This window comes from Bison bison, unplaced genomic scaffold (assembly GCF_000754665.1).
Source record: "Bison bison bison isolate TAMUID 2011002044 unplaced genomic scaffold, Bison_UMD1.0 scf7180017864170, whole genome shotgun sequence".
Lineage (NCBI taxonomy): Eukaryota > Metazoa > Chordata > Mammalia > Artiodactyla > Bovidae > Bison > Bison bison.
Window position 1 is genome coordinate 219,210 of NW_011494742.1, and position 18,997 is coordinate 238,206.

At 50.3% G+C, this 18,997-nt stretch overlaps 1 protein-coding gene across 1 annotated transcript in view; it reads left to right on the top strand.

Moving 5' to 3' along the window:
• Positions 1 to 18,997, top strand: part of LOXHD1 (lipoxygenase homology domains 1) — a 209,124-nt gene that overhangs the window by 138,600 nt on the left and 51,527 nt on the right. Inside the window, 7 exon segments of the mRNA XM_010842013.1 lie at positions 281 to 445; positions 1,636 to 1,817; positions 6,377 to 6,493; positions 7,167 to 7,329; positions 10,821 to 10,975; positions 14,232 to 14,441; positions 14,534 to 14,669. Coding sequence (XP_010840315.1) covers positions 281 to 445; positions 1,636 to 1,817; positions 6,377 to 6,493; positions 7,167 to 7,329; positions 10,821 to 10,975; positions 14,232 to 14,441; positions 14,534 to 14,669 — 1,128 coding nt within the window.

Consider the following 18,997-nt stretch of genomic DNA (forward strand, 5'->3'; position numbering starts at 1 on the left):
GGACGGTTCTTTGCTTCCCTCCCCTCAGACTCTGCCTCCCGTCATCTCTTCTCCATATCCCTTCCCTTCTGTTCATTTCACTGACAGCAGCCCAGAGTAGGATCCGGTAGGGTACACAGGAATCAGTCCACACTGCTGTAAGCAGAAGCAATGATGAGTCCACGGTGGAGCCATAGGCACCAGCCTTTGACTAGGGAAGGATGCTTGGAGTCCTGAAGTTGTGCACAGAAAGCCATCTGTGTAGAGGTCCTTGAGGGGTTCTGTGTCTCCTTCCCTCCAGGCAAGGCTCCAGGCTGGTTTGTAGACTGGGTAGAGGTGGACGCCCCATCCCTTGGCAAGTGCATGACGTTCCCCTGTGGCCGCTGGTTGGCCAAGAATGAAGATGACGGCACCATCGTCAGGGACCTTTTCCACGCGGAGCTTCAGACAAGGCGGTACACACCATGTAGGAGTCCTGCAGGGAAAGCCTGGGCCTCCTCCTAGACCTCCTCAGCCTCCCACAAACTCCCAGTCCCTCATCCGCGCTTGACCCTTGGCCAGGCCCAACTTGGAAATTCCACGGGCCCTGTGCTGGCTGTGGACAGAACTCTAGACCCAAGGAAAGGAAATACGGGATGTATTTCTACTCCAAACTAGCTGATGACATCAGGCAAAGAGCCTGACTTCTCTGGAGTTCAGTTTCCCTGTCTGCAAAATAGAGATAATAGTGCAGGGTGGTTGTAAGACCCAAAAAGGAGAAAAGATAAGGTCTAACATTTGTTGTTGTTGTTGCTCAGTCGTATCTGACTCTTTGCAAGCCCACGGACTGTAGCCTGCCAGTCTCCTCTGTCCGTGGGATTTCCCAGGCAAAAGTACTGGACTGGGTTGCTATTTCCTTCTCCACAGTCTAACAATGAAGGGTCATTATCAACCCCTTAATCAGTCCTCACTCCAGTCATTAACACACCAAAGAAATCACTGTTATAAGATTTTATCTTGATGGGGGGGGGGTGTGGGGGGGAGAACTTGAAAAGAAGCAAAATGTAATTCCTTTACCAGCTAAAGAAAAGGAGAAAATGGAACAATTAGGTGAATTTTTGACATGTTGCTTCCTCTGTCATCATCTGAAAGTCTATTGCCGGGGAGGGGCAGACCAGTGTGGAGCCAGTGAGTGAGTAGTAGAAGGGGTGAGAAGAGAAGAGAAAGGGCTCTCACCACTGTAGACCGGCCGATCTGATTGGTGGCTGTCCCCTGAAACATAATGCTCCTGTGTATAGGATGTCTGCAGCCATGGACTGCTTTGAGGATGCTGTAACAAATGAGGAAACCAAGGCTCCTAGGTGACTTGCACAGGTCGCACAGTCAGGCTAGATAGAGCCTGTGCTTTCACCCAATCTGTTGTACTAGCTCTGTAATGGGAGAGGCACGGAGACCCTAGTCTGAGGTGACAGGGGTTTTCAATGGGCCCAAGGCATGTCGGGATACCTCCCTCCACCCTGGGTTGCTAGGCAACCACATGAAGGTTCAGGCCCCTGGGTAGCAGCTCCTAGTGAAGGGACAGATCCAGAGCGGTGGTGCTGATGAAGAACTTGACCTGCCTGTATTTGTTTCCTGTTTTCAGCCCCCCTCTGACTTTGCCTTCTGTCCCCTCCCCAGTTGTCCCTTATGAGATCACCCTCTACACTAGTGATGTCTTTGCCGCTGGGACAGACGCCAACATCTTCATCGTCATCTATGGCTGCGACGCCGTGTGCACCCAGCAGAAGTACCTGTGCACCAACAAGAGGGAGCAGAAGCTGTTCTTTGAGAGGAAGTCCGCCTCCCGCTTCATAATGGAGGTACCGGCATCTGACAGGCTCCCAAGGGAGCCAGCACAGGGGTGTGGGCTGGACCAGAAGGCAAGGAGAAGGAGCCCTTGTCCAGAGTCTGACATGTGCCTTTCATCTGATGGGCTGTTGTGAGTGAGGGAGATGGTTCTCACTGGAACCATCATTCTCACTGGAACCTCATTGGATGAAGTTCATCCAATCTCTCTGAGCCTCAGTGCATGTGAGGAGCCAGGAGGACAGTGACCTTCCCTCTCCGGGACCAGTGTCTGAGTCAAAGGTGACAATGAGTGCACAGGGTTTAAGGAAACTAGAGGCACAGTTCCACTGGGGCTATCTCCAGTGCTACCAACAGCAAAGCCATGGAGGGAGCTGGCTTCCAGACTTCCTCATCACATTATTGTCTCCTGCTTATCTGTCAAGCTATAGTGAAAGTGAAGTCGCTTAGTCATGTCCGACTCTGCAACCCATGGACTGTAGCCTATCAGGCTCCTTCGTCCATGGGATTTTCCAGGCAAGAGTGCTGGAGTAGACTGCCATTTCCTTCTCCAGGGGATCTTCCCAACCCAGGAATCGAACCCAGGTCTTCCGCATTGCGGGCAGATGCTTTAACATCTGAGCCAGCAGGGAAGAGAGCATCCCATGTATTCCTTGGTTCCCACTTGGCTCTGGCCTGAGAGTTTCACTGTTCGATGCTTATTGCGGATGTATGTCACCGCATCCACACCTGGTATTCTGTACACCCATCCCGTGCCTCCTTGTAAGCTCCACTCTGTGCCAGGTGGGGTGGAAGAGACAAGGGAAGGAGAGGACCCAGACCGTGCCTGCAAGGGGCTTGCAGTCCAACTGGGGAACCCCAGATCTCAACAAGGCTAAGGAGAGAGTCTGGTGACCATCATCATAGCTGCTCTTGGGGATAAGAAGGCCCTGTCATAGGGTTACTTAGCCCTCAGAGCAACTCTGCGCTGTGATTATCTGTGCTTAAGTATGGGGAAACCAAGGCACAGAGAGTTTAGTAGCTTCCATTAAATCACACAGCCAAGGCATAGTGGAAGTAGGATTCAATGCTTGGAGGCTTAGAATATGTGCCCTTAGCCCCTGCCATCCACTAGCCCATGAGGGCAAACAGTGGGGCTGGCTGAGTGTGCTGTAGGTGTTCAGAGACCAGAGAGGGCTCCCTGGAAGTGGTGGCTTTGAGCTAGACCTGAAAGTGAGCATATGAGGGACCAAGGAGGGAAGGCCTTCCTAGCAAGGGGAACATCATGGCTGAGGGCCAGAGATGGAAGGAAACATAGCAAGTGGCTTGAGGTTTGACAAGACGGGATAGGAGAGGGATGTAACTTGGCTAAGGATCCATGGAACAGGATTTAAAGGGGGTGACTCTGAAGGACAAGGGGTGAGGGCTTGGGCTCTCCAGGTAGTAGGGACTTTGGGAGATGTGCCCCTTATTTTCTGGTGGGAGACAAAGCACAGAGCCCCATCTTGCTTCCTCGGGTCGTGTCTGCCCCAGGAAACTCCCTTTCCCCTCCCCACCTTCTCCGGGAGCAGTCGGCACTTGTGGGAAGGTTGCCACCTTGGTGGAGATTTTTTAACAAGGAGAATTCAAGGGTGATTCATCTATGCACACGAAGCAGCACCTCACCCACAGAGATCTCCTTGTGCGTGCGTCATCCCAGCCGGATGCTGTCAGAGGCCTGAGTGTGATCACACCTTGGCTTCCGGGAAGTTTCATCAATGAAGTCTGCCTAATAGGCAGCTATAATTTGCCAGTAATTTGTTGCAATTTTTTTTCTTTCCAAATCTACCTGGGTGTTGGGGGGAGTATGAGGGCTTAGACACAAATGAGCTTGCTTTGTGTCCCTGTCTCTCTGTTTCTCTTTTCCCACTGATCTTCGGGCAAGAGGAGGAGTGCTGGGCTGTAAGTGAGCCCATAACCCTGGATTCTGGCTCTGCTCAGCCTCTGACTCACGAGCAAGCCCACCCTCTCTGTGGCCTCGTCCTCAGACACCCAGATCTGCTGGGAAAATAACAATGGCTAATATTTACTGGGCACTCCCCATGTGCCAGCCTTGTTCTTGGCACTTGGGATGTATCACCTCATTTAATCCTCATCACCATTCCAAGAGTCAGATGGTGTCATTGTCCCCCTTTGACAGCTGCCTGGCAGCTCAGTGTCCCTGAGTGCAGATCCTGTAAGTCACGATCTCGCCCGGAGCTTCCTGTTTCTCCTGCTGTGAAAGGGTGAGGCCCCGTGCATTCACTGGTCTCTGTTTAATGATTCAGAAAGTCCAGGAGCTCGCAGGGGACACCAGGTCTCTGATGAAGCACGGGTGAGCTGGCTGCTGGGGAGTTTGTTAACTCAAGGCGTCTCCAGCAAAGTGGTGCCATATTGGTCACTTGGAAGGAGAGAATTGCTGACAAAAAGAAACACGTCTGTGATCTTAGACCCAGAAGTGACCTTGAGGGGTTGCCCTGCCCATGCCCCTGCCTTTGGCTGAGCAATCTCCCCATTTAATAGATGAGGCAGTTAAGGCCTAGAAGGTCAAGAAACTTGTCTAGATCATGCAGCTTGTAGGGCTGTAGCTGGGAAGGATGGAGGTGGGTGGGAGCAGGGGGACATTTCTCAGGCGGTGCTGATGGGCTTGGCCGTGGCTGTCAACGGTGTGTGTGTGTGTGTGTGTGGAGGGTGTGCAGTGCTGGGAGCTCTTCCAGTTCATTCCCAGGTCACATCTGTCTAGGCTTATAGAGGCTCCACATTTGGTGAATGGCTCAGTCACTCATTCAGATGCCATTCACTCATCAGGAGTCTTCAACTACCCTGGGGCTGACTGCCATCTCCTTGTAGCACTGAGTCCTTGAAGGAGCAGGCCAGGCAGAAAGCTCCTCAGAGGGGCTGCCAGAAAACTCAAGTCTGCACACCCTCCTTAACCTCGACCTGTCAATGCCAAAGACATGAGTTCCGTGGACCAACCATGAGCCAGGGCATTTGGGTATTACTTTGTTTCCCTGCCCTCTTTTCCCTTTACCCCGATTTCCTTGTCTGTTTCCACCTGTGATTGCCCAGATCCCCATAGGGATGAGGCAGGATGGGAACTGACACATCCAGCTCCATTTCAGGGAAGAACATGACACATGAGAACTGGGAGAGGCCCACAGGCTCCCAGAGGCCCTAGAGTGGGGCCTGATGGAGGGCAGCCTGACGGAGAGAGCCAAGGAGGCAGGTGCCAACCGTGTGGATGCCTTGCCTTGTGTCTGGCCACCTTGTTGCTTCTTTTGAAGGCTCTAAGGAAAGGATCTGGGAGTCAGTCACTCCTGGCTGAGTCCCTCTCCAGCACCATGTGCCCACAGGGTCCAGACAGGATAGATGAGAGACGGCACCTCCTGAATTTCAGGGACTCTTCATGCCTGCACGTATCACTCTTTCATTCAAGGGGACTTCCAAGCACTCCTTGGTGGCTGAGGTGTGAGAGAACCCAGCTGACTTTGTCACACACGTTTCACAGACGAGGAAGCAATCTTTTATCCTTTCTGCCATTAGGTATTGAGTACAGAGGTCAAGGGCTCTGTTCTGGGTTTTGGGGATGCCGTGATGAGCAAAACAGACGTGGTGCCTGCCCTTATGACTTTCAGTGATGGAAAAGAAGGCTTCACACAAGTAAAGGCAAACTTCTGACTGTGAGAAGTGCTGGTGTGTGTATGTGTGTGTGTGTGAGTGATAGGATGCTGTCAGACCTTATCATGAAGAGATTTGAATTTTTTGAGGTGATCAGGTCCTTATAGCTCAGTTGGGAAAGAATCTGCCTGCAGTGCAGGAGACCTGGGTTCAATTCCTGGGTCTGGAAGATTTCCTGGAGAAGGAAATGGCAACCCACTCCAGTATTCTTGCCTGGAGAATCCCATGGATAGAGGAGCCTGGCGGGCTACAGTCCGTGGGGTCGCAAGAGTCAGACATGACCTAGTGACTAAACCACCAAGGTGATCAGGGGCTTTCCCTGAGTAAATGATCCTTGAGTTGAGACCTGAATGATGACGTTGGGCAAACACTGGTTTAGGTAAAGAAGAAGAAAGGGAAGGGGCAGGGAGGGCTGATGCAAAGGCCCTGTGGCAAGAAAATGTCAGGCTGGAGGGACTGGAAATTGAATGACACAGAAGAGGAGTGGCTGGAGATGGAAGCAGCCCTGAGGGGCCAAGGAGAAGGTCAGACTAGCAAGGCAGGGCTTGGGCAGAACCAGAACTCATCTTCAGCTCTCAAGCCTCTGCTAGTAACAGAAGACTGGGGGCTGAGCTCCACCATGAAAAGGGGTATGGCCTCCCAGAGCTTGAGTGAACTGAGTTCTGGAGTCTAGGCTGATGTTAAGTTGGGGAGACGAAGGGAGGTGTGAGCACAGCATGTGTAAGGAAGGGAAAGCAGGGGCTGATTTGACCAAACAGGAGGGACTGACTGGGAGAAAGTGACCCCTGGAAGTTCAAAGGGTTTCTAAGGTAGATGCCCTCGGGAGGCAGAGTTTTGCTGAGGTTGTACTTTCCTGGACTGTTCAATCAACATCTGGTGTATTTTCTCCTTCCCCAAGTTAGAAGATGTGGGAGAAATCATTGAAAAAATTCGGATTGGCCATGATAATACGGGCATGAATCCTGGTTGGCACTGCTCCCACGTGGACATCCGCCGGCTCCTCCCAGATAAAGATGTGAGTTTCTGACTGGTCCATCCTGCGGTTTCTTTTGTCCCATTTCAGAAGAGATTCAAGTCAGATTTCTTATAAGAAACTGCAGCCTTTTTAAGTTGAGATAAAATCATCTAAGGAAGATTCAGCCAGTTCATGCCAAGTGCAGGAGCTAAAGCAGGCCCAAGGCACAATCTTTTAAAAACCTTCAAGAAAAAGGGTCTGGACAGCCGTGTCTCTGCTCCTCACCCCTAAAGCCGTGCTACTAGTGAGTGACCAAGTGTGTCCTTCCTGCAACTCAAGGTCAACTCAGAGAAAGAAAGCCACCCACACAACTTGGAAAGCATTCTTAAAACCACAGAATTCTAAACCTAGGGAGAAGTTTAAAATACAGACTCTCCCCTCACTGCCAGCTGAGTCTTAGTCTCTGGGATGGGGTTCGGGTATCCATTTTCAAGTGACTTGGGGAATTCGACCTTCCAGAGCCTCCCCCTGACATGGTTTGGAAGTGCTTTAAGTAAGACTGGATCTGCTGGAATTGGGGCAGGGCTGGGGCCTCCCCTGGGGCTTTTGCATTATCAGTGGGGCTCCATCATCCTTGGCCTTGGTCCCCATGAGTGTTGAGATGGGTGATGAATGACTGAAGTTGGTAGTTTCCACATGAAGGGCTCAGTTTCCTCCTTTCTCCTCACCCCAGGGTACAGAGACCTTGACTTTCCCTTGTGATCGATGGCTTGCCACTTCGGAGGATGACAAGAAGACCATTCGAGAACTGGTCCCTTATGACATCTTCACCGAGAAATACATGAGAGATGGGTCTTTAAGGCAAGTCTACAAGGAAGTGGAGGAGCCTCTGGACAGTAAGTGTGGGGTGATCGCCCTCATCACCATCAGCAGAACGAAGTGTCCCTCGTTGGACACTTGCCCTGTGCGGGGCAGAGCCTTTGCACCTCAGAGGCAGAGTCTGTAATTACCTTCACTCCACAGAGAGGGCAACTGAGGCTCACAGAGGTTACACAAGCTGCCAGAGTTCACTCAGCTAATAAATGGCACGGCTGTTCTTCAGAGTTGCAGCGCCCTCACCCTGAGTCTCGTGCTCAAATCCTCCCCGGGTCTGACAGTGTGATCCGACATCCACGTATGTGCTCTCCTGGGGCTGGACTCAACTGGTCCTTGTTCTCTCCCTTTGCTTAGTTAATTTGGCTACTAATCCGCGGGACTTGGTCCTCTCTGCTCTTGCTGGATTCAGCTGTCCCTACCAAGTGTGAATCAGATAGCTTCCCGGCTTTGTACAGAACTGTAACTCTGGTGTTTGTTCTCAGGAGGCTGGGTGCAGCTTCTGTGTCCAAGGCCATGGGTTTCTTTTCTGTGTGTGCCAGTCACCTTTTCCTCGTTGATGAGGCTCTTTTCTGCAGAATTTGCACCAGCCTGAGCACACACTTCTTGCCCTCATTCCTTTGCTTTGGAACCACCATTTTCTTTCCTTTATTTATTTATTTTATTAATTGAAGGATAATTGTTTAACAGAATTTTGTTGTTTTCTGCCAGATAGCAACACGAACCAGCCATAGGCATCCACGTGTCCCCTCCCTCCTGAACCTCCCTCCCACCTCCCTCCCCATCCCACACCTCTAGGCTGTTACAGAGCACCAGTTTGAGTCCCCCCCAACCCCTTGGCTATCTATTTTACATATGCTAATGTAAGTTCCCATGTTACTCTCTCCATACACCTTCTTACCTCTCTGGCTAGTCTCTGAATGCCCTTCTCCCTTCCCTTACTGGGTGGTATTGCTCCAGGCTCAGACCTCAACCTAAACTAAGCCTCTGCTGTAGCTGTGACATTTCTTTTCATCTGAGTTGCCACTTGCTTAGAGATAAAAACAAGTGTTACCTCGATGACATGCCTTTCCCACATCCTTTTCTCTGAATGTGTTTTACTTTGAATCTGGGGGATCATTTCCTTTTCTACTTGGATCCCAGAGGATGCGCTGGAAAGCTGTCCTCACGGCACCCTTGGCTGTTCTGTGTTAACAAAATGCTACGAACCCCTCTGCACTGGGTGGTGTTTCTAGGGAAACATCTTTTCACGGAGAGCGGGGTGGCCTTGGTGGGATGGGGAGGGAGGAGGATCCGGAAATAGCCGGATTTGACTGCACGACCGACCGTGCTGCTCAGCACCCAAAAGCTGAGTCGGTTTTGCTAATTCCCAAAAGGACTGGAGAGAGCAGTGAAGGGCAGGAAGGCCATTTAAATCACAGCCCTGGGGACACCACACCCCACTCTGGGACAAGGGTCTCCTTTGAAAAGGTCCCACCCAAGTGTGGAGCAGGTCTGAATGAACAGCCAGGAAACGGATGGGGAGAACAAGTGAGGACGGTGAGGACAGTCGACTGCTGTGTCCAAACTCCGGCAAGATTCCTAGTGTTACCTCTTGTCATATCAGCCAGCCAGGTGTGGGTCACGTTGACTCCTTTAGACAAAAGAAGATGTTATTAATGTGTGTGTGAAATGCTGGCTGGATTCTGCACTGAACTGAGCAAGTTGGGGGCCGGGGGGCCAGGGTTCAAGTGTGCCCAGTGCTGGATCCTACTCTCTAAGGGGACAGGCCTCTAGGAGCAGGTCTCCTGGTGCACCAAGGAGGGAAGGTCAGCAGACTGCTGGGTGGGGTGATGGAGATGGGACGATGGGAAAGGGGGCGGAGCTCAGGACTGGATGTGAGCTTGTGGCCTGTGGTCCAGTCCAGGTGGACACAGGGATGTGGGTTCAGAGCTCAGAAGGGACCTGGGCTGGAGATACAGCCTGGGGAACTCACAGAAGTTGACACCTGGAGCGTGCAGGGTGAGAGCTACGGGAAGCAGACAGAACTGGAAGACATGGGCATCTGGGGCAAGGCAGATGTTTAGGAACCTATAAAGCTGCTCAAGGAGCAGAAAGAGGCAGAAGGGGAGCAAGGAGGAATAATGCTGCAGATCCAGGGGAAAATGAGGATAATAATAGGAACCGTGTTGTGGGCGTGAGCGTGTTCCATACCCACGGGCAGAGCAGCTCACGTCACCTCACTCTCCTGCATTTAGTTCCATGCGGTTCTGAGCCCACTTGCATGGGCTGGTAAGAGTGTCCATCTCAGTCACTGCAGGGCAGGGGTGTCCCCTTTCCTAGGGTCTTATAAAAACCCTGAGGCTCACAGCAGGGACCTGGCCCTCAGTCCAGGTTGGGGACAACCTTTACTTCTGGCCTTCTGCTTGGTGAGACTGTGGCTGCTGGCTGTCAGCCAGCACACAGGTTTCATTTCTCTGGGTGGCCAGAAAGGCTTCTCCAAGGAGCCCGGCTTTGTCAAAAGACCCTGTCTTCACCCTGGAGGCCTCCTTGCTTCAAGGCTTCAGACAGGCTTGGCAGCTGTCTCCTTCCTGGGTCCCTGTGGGCAGTTGGGGAGTTCCTACCACCATAGGCACTCTTGAACCCACACCTGCTCCCAGGCTGGGGAAACGAAACTTCTTCCCAGTTGGGTCGTTTTCACCTTCACCTCAAAGCCACAACTTCCATCCTTCCCCTTGGGGATAATCCAGCTAAGTCCCCTCTTCCTTGGCCTGAAACTCCAAAGCTCCTGGCACAAAGGACTGTGGAGAGGGGACACAGAATGCTTAGCCGTCATAGAAACAGATGCGTCTTCCCCCACCCAGGGTGGGGGGTTGAGTGAGTGACTACTTTATTCTTCCCTGATGAATGCTTAGCAGCAAAACAAAAACAAGACAGTGTTTGGTTTTATTTTCCTTAATAATCTGTAATAATTGTCACACCAAGTATTCTTTGAGCCCTTTCCAAAGGCCGTGGGAGACAAAAGAGTAGGTGACAGTGATTGTGGCTGTGGTGGCGGGTGGTTCCCTGGAGCACTGGGGCAGGTTGGTTGAAGAGTAAATGCAAATAAGAGAAGAGACACTGAGGGGAATCTATTCTTTTAGAAATACTTAATTTTCTCCTATGAACTGTTTAGAAGGATTTGGCATCGATACTGGTCACCCTCTGGCGGGAAGGCAGGTCCGTGTGTCATGGCATTTAGTGACCATGGTGTGCACGCATGGCAAGCAGTTTCCTGGGGTGGGGGTGAGGTATATGTTTTGAGGGATGCTGGAAAAGTCTCCATCCCTTGGGTCTCTTAGAGCAAACTTCCCACTGCTGAATCTGGCCAGACTTGTAGCAGAGCATGCATAATGGAGCAGACGAAAAGGACACTGCGTTCTCCTGCAGGCCTGGGCCACAAGCTGAACTCTGCCTACAAATCCAGTTCCCCCAAACTAAACAATGCCATCCCTTTCTTCCCTTTGTCTGTGTGTCTGTCCGACTGCCCACCCAGTTGTGCTGTACTCGGTGCAGATCTTCACAGGAAATGTTCCCGGGGCGGGGACGGATGCCAAGGTCTACATCACCATCTATGGGGACCTCGGGGACACCGGGGAGCGGTACCTGGGCAAGTCAGAGAACCGCACCAACAAGTTCGAGAGAGGAAAGGTAGGCGGGGCCCCCATGTTACCCCACCCTTCTCCTCTGGCCCTCTGTTCCAGGGGCCAGCTCCTCTTGGTCCCTGAGGCTGTCTGGGACCTTTGTGGGATGTCATTGACCCTTGGGGTGGCATCTGCCCCATGCATCCCCCAAGGGCATCTGGTCCCCCTCTCTCAGCCTACGCCTGAGCCCTGGGTCCTGTATGTGGAGTGGGGGTGGGACTTGAGCAGGCAAGAGGCCGTGTGAGCCCCAGGTTGCTGGCTATATGGAGCTGGGTCTTCTTCAGAGAATGTAGCTCACTGCACGTGGGTTATGAGTGTGGAGGAGAGCACCACAGAGTGGGAGAGCTGCCTCGACAGAGGCTTGAACAAGATAGAGGTCTGGAGGGCTGGGTCTGCCATCCACTCCGTCCGTGACTGAGCATCTCTGGACTCAGCGTCCTCATCTGTGAAAGAAGGAGCCCGATGTGAATCAGCTCAGCTGTGTTGTGCAGAACTCTAGACAGCATGGAGGTCCAAGGAAGCCACGGAAGAGTGGGGGTGCAGATGGGCACCCGCCTCCTCCCACATGGGACCACTCTGAGATGGCCTATCTGTTGGGGTGGCAAGCAAGCGTTCTATTAATCAAGGGGCTCTGTGGCTACAAAAAAAGCATGAAGACCATCCAATTGGATAGTGGGATCCGAGGCCCTACCAGCTCTGACCTAACAGTGGTTTTACCAAAGGAAGATTTCCGTCCCCACTTGCTTCCCACCAGCCTGGCCCCTCTCCCTGCCGGAGAACCCCTCTCTCTGCCACCTTCACCCTTCTTCACTTTCAGGCTCCCTTCCTCCTCTCCATTCACCTAACTCTGCCAGAAGCCCCACAAGGCCAGGCTACAGCCTGGGGAGGAGAGCCAGGCAGCTGGCTCCTAACCCTGTCTGGGGTCCTCCTCGTAGCCGCGTGTCTGGGGAGATAGATTCCCACATCAACCAGCTTGTGTTCACTGGGGTCTCCTTAAGCCCAAGCCTCAGCCAGGCATGACCTTTAGTGCTGAAATGTTCGCTACTTGGTGAACAGGAAAGTAACTCCGGGCCAAGGACAGCGGGTGCCATCTAAGTGGGTCTGCAGCCAGCTGGTGACTCCAGCAGCCAGGCCGCCTGTTAAGAAGCCCTAGCCTGGGCTCGAGATCCCAGGGAAGTTGGGCCCCAGGGCTCCCAGAGAAGGTGGGGAGGGAAAAGGGAGTCCCCCGGGGTAGGCACCACCTGAGGAAGAAGGAAGGGGCTCTGGACTTCATTTCCCACCAAAAACTATCTGTTGAATGAATAAATGAGTGAAAGTATAAGTGAAGGTAACGCAATCCATTCTCCTCGGTGTTCAGGTTCAGATTTTTTCTCTCTTAGCAATTATGACATCACAAGAGAAATCTTTGCCCCGTTCTGCCTCATCCTTCTCCTCCTTCCCTCCCGTGTTGACATCCCGGTGGGGAAGCTGGAGCTCCTCTGGCTCAGTCACTGATGATTTCGGACTTTGTTCACTGCCGAGTATTGTGAAAGCTTCTGCTTCTCTAATCCTGTGCTCCAGATCTAGGAGTCTCCTTGGCACCCCTCTCTCTGTCAGAACTCCCACCCACCCATATCCAGTGAGTCACCTGGTCTTGGAGAGTCTCTCTCTAAATGACCCTCAGATCAGCCCGGTCAGCTTTGTCATGCCTTCCTTATCATACCTTGCTTAGGGAACCCTGCACCAGACCTCTGAAATCCAATCTACCCTCCAGGCTTCCCCAGTTAATCCATCCAAAGATGGCAGAGTCACTCTCTCACTTGGACTCATCAAGGCTCCCCACTGACCCCAGATCTTGCCTGAGCCTTTCATGGGATTCCCAGATCTTCACTGCATGCCTCCCTAGCCTGTGTAGAAGTTCCCTTGGGCCCCAGTTTCCAGAATGGTCCACACTCTCTCCTGTGTCCAGGTCTTTCCGAGGCTCTTCTCTGCATCTGTGCACATATGCCCAAAGGAAATATATAACACTGCTCTGCGGCTTTAACTTTTTACATAAAAGGTATCCTATATGGGTGTTTTTTTGCAGGCAATGGGGTACCTTTGAAATTTTTCTATCAAGATAGTCAGACATGGATGTTGTTGGCTTGTTCTTTGTAACCACTGCACACATAACATTCCATGTACGACACTGCCATGGTTATTTACTGTTGCCCCAATCCTGGACACCTAGGTGGGTCCTAACTTTCCACTGTAAACAATTATCCTGCAGTAAGCATCCTTGTGTACATATGAAGGTGTGGAATTGCCATGTCGTAGGGTGTGGGCTCAGCCGCTTGCCAGCACTCTAAGGCCTGCACAGGTCCACACCTGCCGTCAGGATCACACCATTCACCTGCACTTACCTCAGCCTGCAGTCTGACGTGCCCTGGCTGCTTGGAAGGCCCAGCTTCAGCTTAATGCCACTGCCAGGCAAGTCTTGCCAGCCCCGGCACTAGTCCTCACACAGGTGGCTACTACCACCACCTGGGCTGTCCTGAGGAGGGGCACAGGCATCCTATTATCCCTGGGTTCCCAGCTCTCAGTACAGTGACTTAGCATATTTTCTGGAAGGAAAGTGGGTGTCACTCGGGGTCACCTCCCCCACCTCTCCTTCCCTAAGCTCCTCCCAGCTGTTTTGATCCCAGTTTACCCCAAACCTAGAACTCCATATCTCACTGAGCAATCCTAACGGAATGCAAGCGCTCCAGAATACAATGTCACATCATGAAAGGTATAATCAGGGACACAGAGGAGGGCCTAGGTCACATCCCCACAAAATCCCTCATAAACTCACAGTCCAGGTGTCGTGCCTTATGCTCCTCAGCCTGGCCTGCACCGTAGCCTCTCCCCTTTCTGCTCTCCTGCAGCCCGGACTGGCTCCTCCAACTGCTGGCTTCCCCCTGGGAATTTCAAGGCCCCTCTCCTTATTCAGAAAGATACCACCTCTTCCATAGCTCTTATCATCCAGCCTCCTAGCTGACCTCAACCAATACTCCACATAACTCAGCATGTCCGGGATGTCCTCTTATCCCAAGAGGAGCTAGACTGTAAAACAGGGCAATTGTGGAAGCAAGGCCTTGGAATATCAAACTCTCTGTGTTGGGGATTTGGGCCTGGAGGGGTCCAGCCTGGAAGGTCTGTTCAGCCCAGCAATTAAGGGTGATGAAAGGTACTAGATGGATGGGGTTGGAGCAGGTGGAGGCAGGGAGGGGCCCCCACCCAAATCCAGGAATCTGGACTCCCAGGCCGACACCTTCATCATTGAGGCTGCGGATCTGGGCGTCATCTACAAGATCAAGCTCCGCCACGACAGCACCAAGTGGTGCGCAGACTGGTACGTGGAGAAGGTGGAGATCTGGAACGACACCAACGAGGATGAGTTCCTGTTCCTGTGCGGACGCTGGCTGTCCCTCAAGAAGGAGGACGGGCGGCTGGAGAGGCTCTTTTATGAGAAGGTGCGTGAAAGGCAGGTGGGGCACCTGGGGTGATTCTGCGGAAAACAAGGTGCCAGAGGCGTAACGGGCCTGGGTTGTGCTCCTCCTGACAGGAGTACACCGGGGACCGGAGCAGCAACTGCAGCAGCCCCGCTGACTTCTGGGAGATCACCCTGAGCTCCAAGATGGCCGACATCGACATCGCCACAGTGACGGGGCCCATGGCTGACTATGTTCAGGAGGGCCCAGGTAAGCCAAGCAGAGACCTCACATGGAAATGTGTTTAAACTATTCCTGGACAGGCCGTGTATTAACCTTACCGTCATTTCACTTACATGTAACATTTTGTAGTTTACACACAGGTTCCTCACATGCTATTTGCATCCCCACAACAGCTCTGTGAACTGAGATACATTGACCAAAAAAAAACCAAAACAAATAGACTGCAAGTTATTTCTCTAGTGAAAATGAGCTTATTTGGGATCAGCAGAGAGTTGCAACTTGGAGTCTACAACCAGGTCAAGCTACATGCAAGTCCCCACAGAGCAAGGGAAGGAGAACTCTTTCATAGAGGAGAAAAGGAAGTTGGGAAGGCTGGAGTAAACCAAGAGTCCACAGCTTTTCATTGGCTGAGTTGTTGCCAGGATAGAAGGGGAGTCTTTCCTGGGCTCTGTCTGTTGTCACAGGACATGAGAGCTCCCCCTTCTGGTTTCCTGACTATTTAATTACAGTTTGTAGTTTTTTGTCTGTTTTTTTAATTTTCTCCTCTTGACGGAGTTCTTTTTATGAAAGCATCACTGATGAGTCAGGTGTTCACTTCTCAGCAGGTTTTTGTCCCTCAGTGTAAGGAAGGACGTTTCCTGGGTATAGTGTCCCATGATGGAGAGAAAGTGTACAGATTGGAAACCTAATAAGATCGCATTTGAGTAACAAGGAAGGAGGGAGAAATCTCAGGCATTTTTTTAATCCAAAGTCCATGTTACAAAAATAATAGACTCTGGAGTTTACCTGAAGCTTTCTATCTCCATCAGGGGTTTGGAAACACACTTCTGACAGACCTGATCTGGATATCTTGGGAAAACTGTTTCATCAGTTGTTGTATGCTTCACTTCCAGGAAATATTTACTTTCATGTGACTGGATGATGTACATGTCCGATCAGGATTTAATTGCCTTTTTTGTCATATGAAGCCAAGAGTCTATTCCTTGGAGTTCAGTAGCACAAGTGTTGGTTAGCAGTACTTCCCAGAAGCTTTTCCAGCAAGATTGAAGATAGTCTTTTCCAATAAACAAAATATCCAGGTCGCAAGGCATAATGCTTAAGATCTTTGTCTCCAAAGAGCGTACCATGAAAAGATTGCTCTACAAATAACATGATTATTTTCAATAGAAATTGTATTAGAGTATCTCTCTTTTTATCAGTTGTGGATCAGAAAAAGTAGAAGCCAAGTACCTTGGGTATACTGGGACCATCTTAAAGGGTGTGTGTTGGTGAGTTCCAAAAGGAGTGGGTCTAAGATTTAGAAGAATCAGTGGCATTTTGCTAATGTATTTGGAGGATTTCTACAGAAATTGCCATTGAATCTTAATAATGCTGTTAGTGCATTTGACTAAACCAGAGGATTGAGGGTGGTTAGCACAATTAAAGTATATTAAAACCAGCCAAATAGTGCAGACTTGTCAAAGTACCTGGGCTTCCCTGGCGGCTCAAATAGTAAAGGAAGCTGCCTGCAATGCAGGAGACCTGGGTTCGATTCCTGGGTTGGGAATATCCCCTGGAGAAGGGAATGACTACCCACTCCAGTATTCTTGCCTGGAGAATTCCATGGGCAGAGGAACCTGGTGGGCCACAGTCCATGGGGTTGCAAAGAGTTGGAAACAGCTGAGCGACTTAGCATGCACACACATCAAAGTACCTGACTAGCGAAATTAGTTCTTTAATCACTATGAAGTTTGAGAGGAGTTTCTCAAGTAGGTATAATCTTCTCCAAAAGGGCTTTGTCCACAGAAGAGGCAGTAGTCTGTCTCTAGGGAAGGCTTCCATTCAGTGTGAAAACATACAGACCATGACTGAAAGATATTTATCTCCATGAGATGTAGGAAGTTGTATTAAACCCATTTGCCAGACCTCAAATGGTCCATTAGTAAGTTTACAATGTCCAGAAGCAATGCAAGCAGATTTTCCTGAGTTGTGTTTCAGAGAAGTGGAAGAGTGAGGTAAGCGCTTTTGTGGCTTTGTTAATGTTTCCTCACTAGTATTGATTCATGGATGCTATCATCTCTCCAGTAGGCCAATGGTCTGATGCAGGTACAGTGGTGAGGAGTGGGGATTTTACTCTCTGGTAAGACTGGGTTGTTGCTTGGACCAAACCAAATAGCTTTCTCTTTTTTATCAAACCAAGAACTGTTGAATTTCCAATCTTGTTTTTCTTTATTCTGAGGCCAATTTTGGGGCTTTTCTAGCTAGTTTTGCTAAGTTATCATTTGGGGGAAATATCCCTTTGAACTGTTACAGAAGTTTGACTGCTATCAGTTCCTTTAAGGTCAGTATTCCTTGCAGAAATGCCAGCAAGGTGATTTCCCTTAGCTTCCAGCGAGTCAAGTTTAGAATGCCTTCTAAACTTATTAATAGCTAAAACTGCAAGTGAAAACATTGCATCCAATAATTCCTGAACATAGGAGCCACTTAAAATTTTATTTCCACTGGAAATAAAGGAGCCGTGCTGTTGCCACAACATTCCAGAATCATGAGCTATTCCAAAAGCATATCTACCATCAGGATAAATACTGGCAGTTTTGTCTTTGGCTGAAGTATGAGTCTGTGTAGGACTGGAAACCTCTTGAGATCACTCATGAGTAACCATGTGTACCATAGGGCTAAAGTAACATCATCAAAGGAGTTGCAGTAGCACACCCAGCAAAATACTTCTCACTGTCAGCTTTTGCATAGGAACCATCAGTGAACCATGAAAAGTCAACATTACCCGAAAGAGTTTGCTGAAGAGCATGAGGAGAGTCAAGAGGTGACCCATCAGCGTTACTCAGTAGAGAGGGACTTCATCACGGAAAGGAGAAGAGTAGCCTGGCTAAGGATATTACAATGTAAAAGAGTTATATAAGGAGCAGTTAACAAAAGGACATCACAGGAAGTGAGACAGCTGACTGAGAAGTGTTGAGTGTGATGAGAATTCAGGAGGGCTTCTACTGCATAAGGCACAAAAATGGTTCAAGATCTCATAAGGATTTTTTTGGTAGCCCTTACCCAAAGAGTCGGACACGACTGAGTGACTGAACTGAACTGAACTGAACTGACCCAAAAGGGCAGTAGCTTCAATGGCAAAGAGGGTATCCCATTGGCGCAGGCTCCAGTTGCTGGCTGTCATACCCTGTGGGCCAATGGTTCTCCCTGTGTTTTAGGGCATGTACCCCAAGGCATACACATACCTCTTCCTTTTCATATGCCAAAAGGGAAAAGAAAATCTGATCGTTGAGATGCCCAAGGGCAGGTGGATTCATCAAACTCTCCTTTCAGGCCTTAGAAGCTATGCCATCTGCTTCTTCACATAATATTGCTGCTGTTGCTAAGTCGCTTCAGTCGTGTCCAACTCTGTGCGACTCCATAGACAGAAGCCCACCAGGCTCCCCCATCCTTGGGATTCTCCAGGCAAGAACACTGGAGTGGGTTGTCATTTCCTTCTCCACCCCATAATATTAGGTCAGTGTTATTATTGTTTAGTAGAACAAACACAGGTTTGACCATAAGAGAGAAATCTGGAATTCAATTTTCGCAATAACAAAGTAGCTCTAGAAAACCTAGCAGTCAGCACTTAATTTGGGGTTTGGGGAAATTTAGGACACAGTGAGGTCTGTCTGGAACTAGGTATAACTCTTGTTTTGATATTAGATGCCTTACATGTGGAAACTAGGGACTGAAGCAAACTGCAACTTTTCTTTGGCAATCTTATGTCCCTTCAAGGTTAAAAGCTTTAGCGAGTGGATACTGTCTTTTTAAAAGGAAGCTTGAGAAGGAGAGCAAAGAAACAAATCCTCCACATAGTGCGCCAAAGTAGATCCCTAGGGGAATTTTTATCATTCAGATCAGGCTTCAGGATTTGTGAGAAATAGGAAGGACTCCTAGTAAAACCCTGAAGCGTTACTGTCCAGGTGAATTTTTTTTTTCTTCCAGAGTTAATGCATAAAGGTACTGACTAGCTTCTTCTCAGATCAGATCAGATCAGTCGCTCAGTCGTGTCCGACTCTTTGCAACCTCATGAATCGCAGCACGCCAGGCCTCCCTGTCCATCACCAACTCCCGGGGTTCACCCAGACTCACGTCCATGGAGTTGGTGATGCCATCCAGCCATCTCATCCTCTGTCATCCCCTTCTCCTCCTGCCCCCAATCCCTCCCAGCATCAGAGTCTTTTCCAAGGAGTCAACTCTTTGCATGAGGTGGCCAAAGTACTGGAGTTTCAGCTTTAGCATCATTCCTTCCAAAGAAATCCCAGGGCTGATCTCCTTGAGAATGGACTGGTTGGATCTCCTTGCAGTCCAAGGGACTCTCAAGAGTCTTTTCCAAC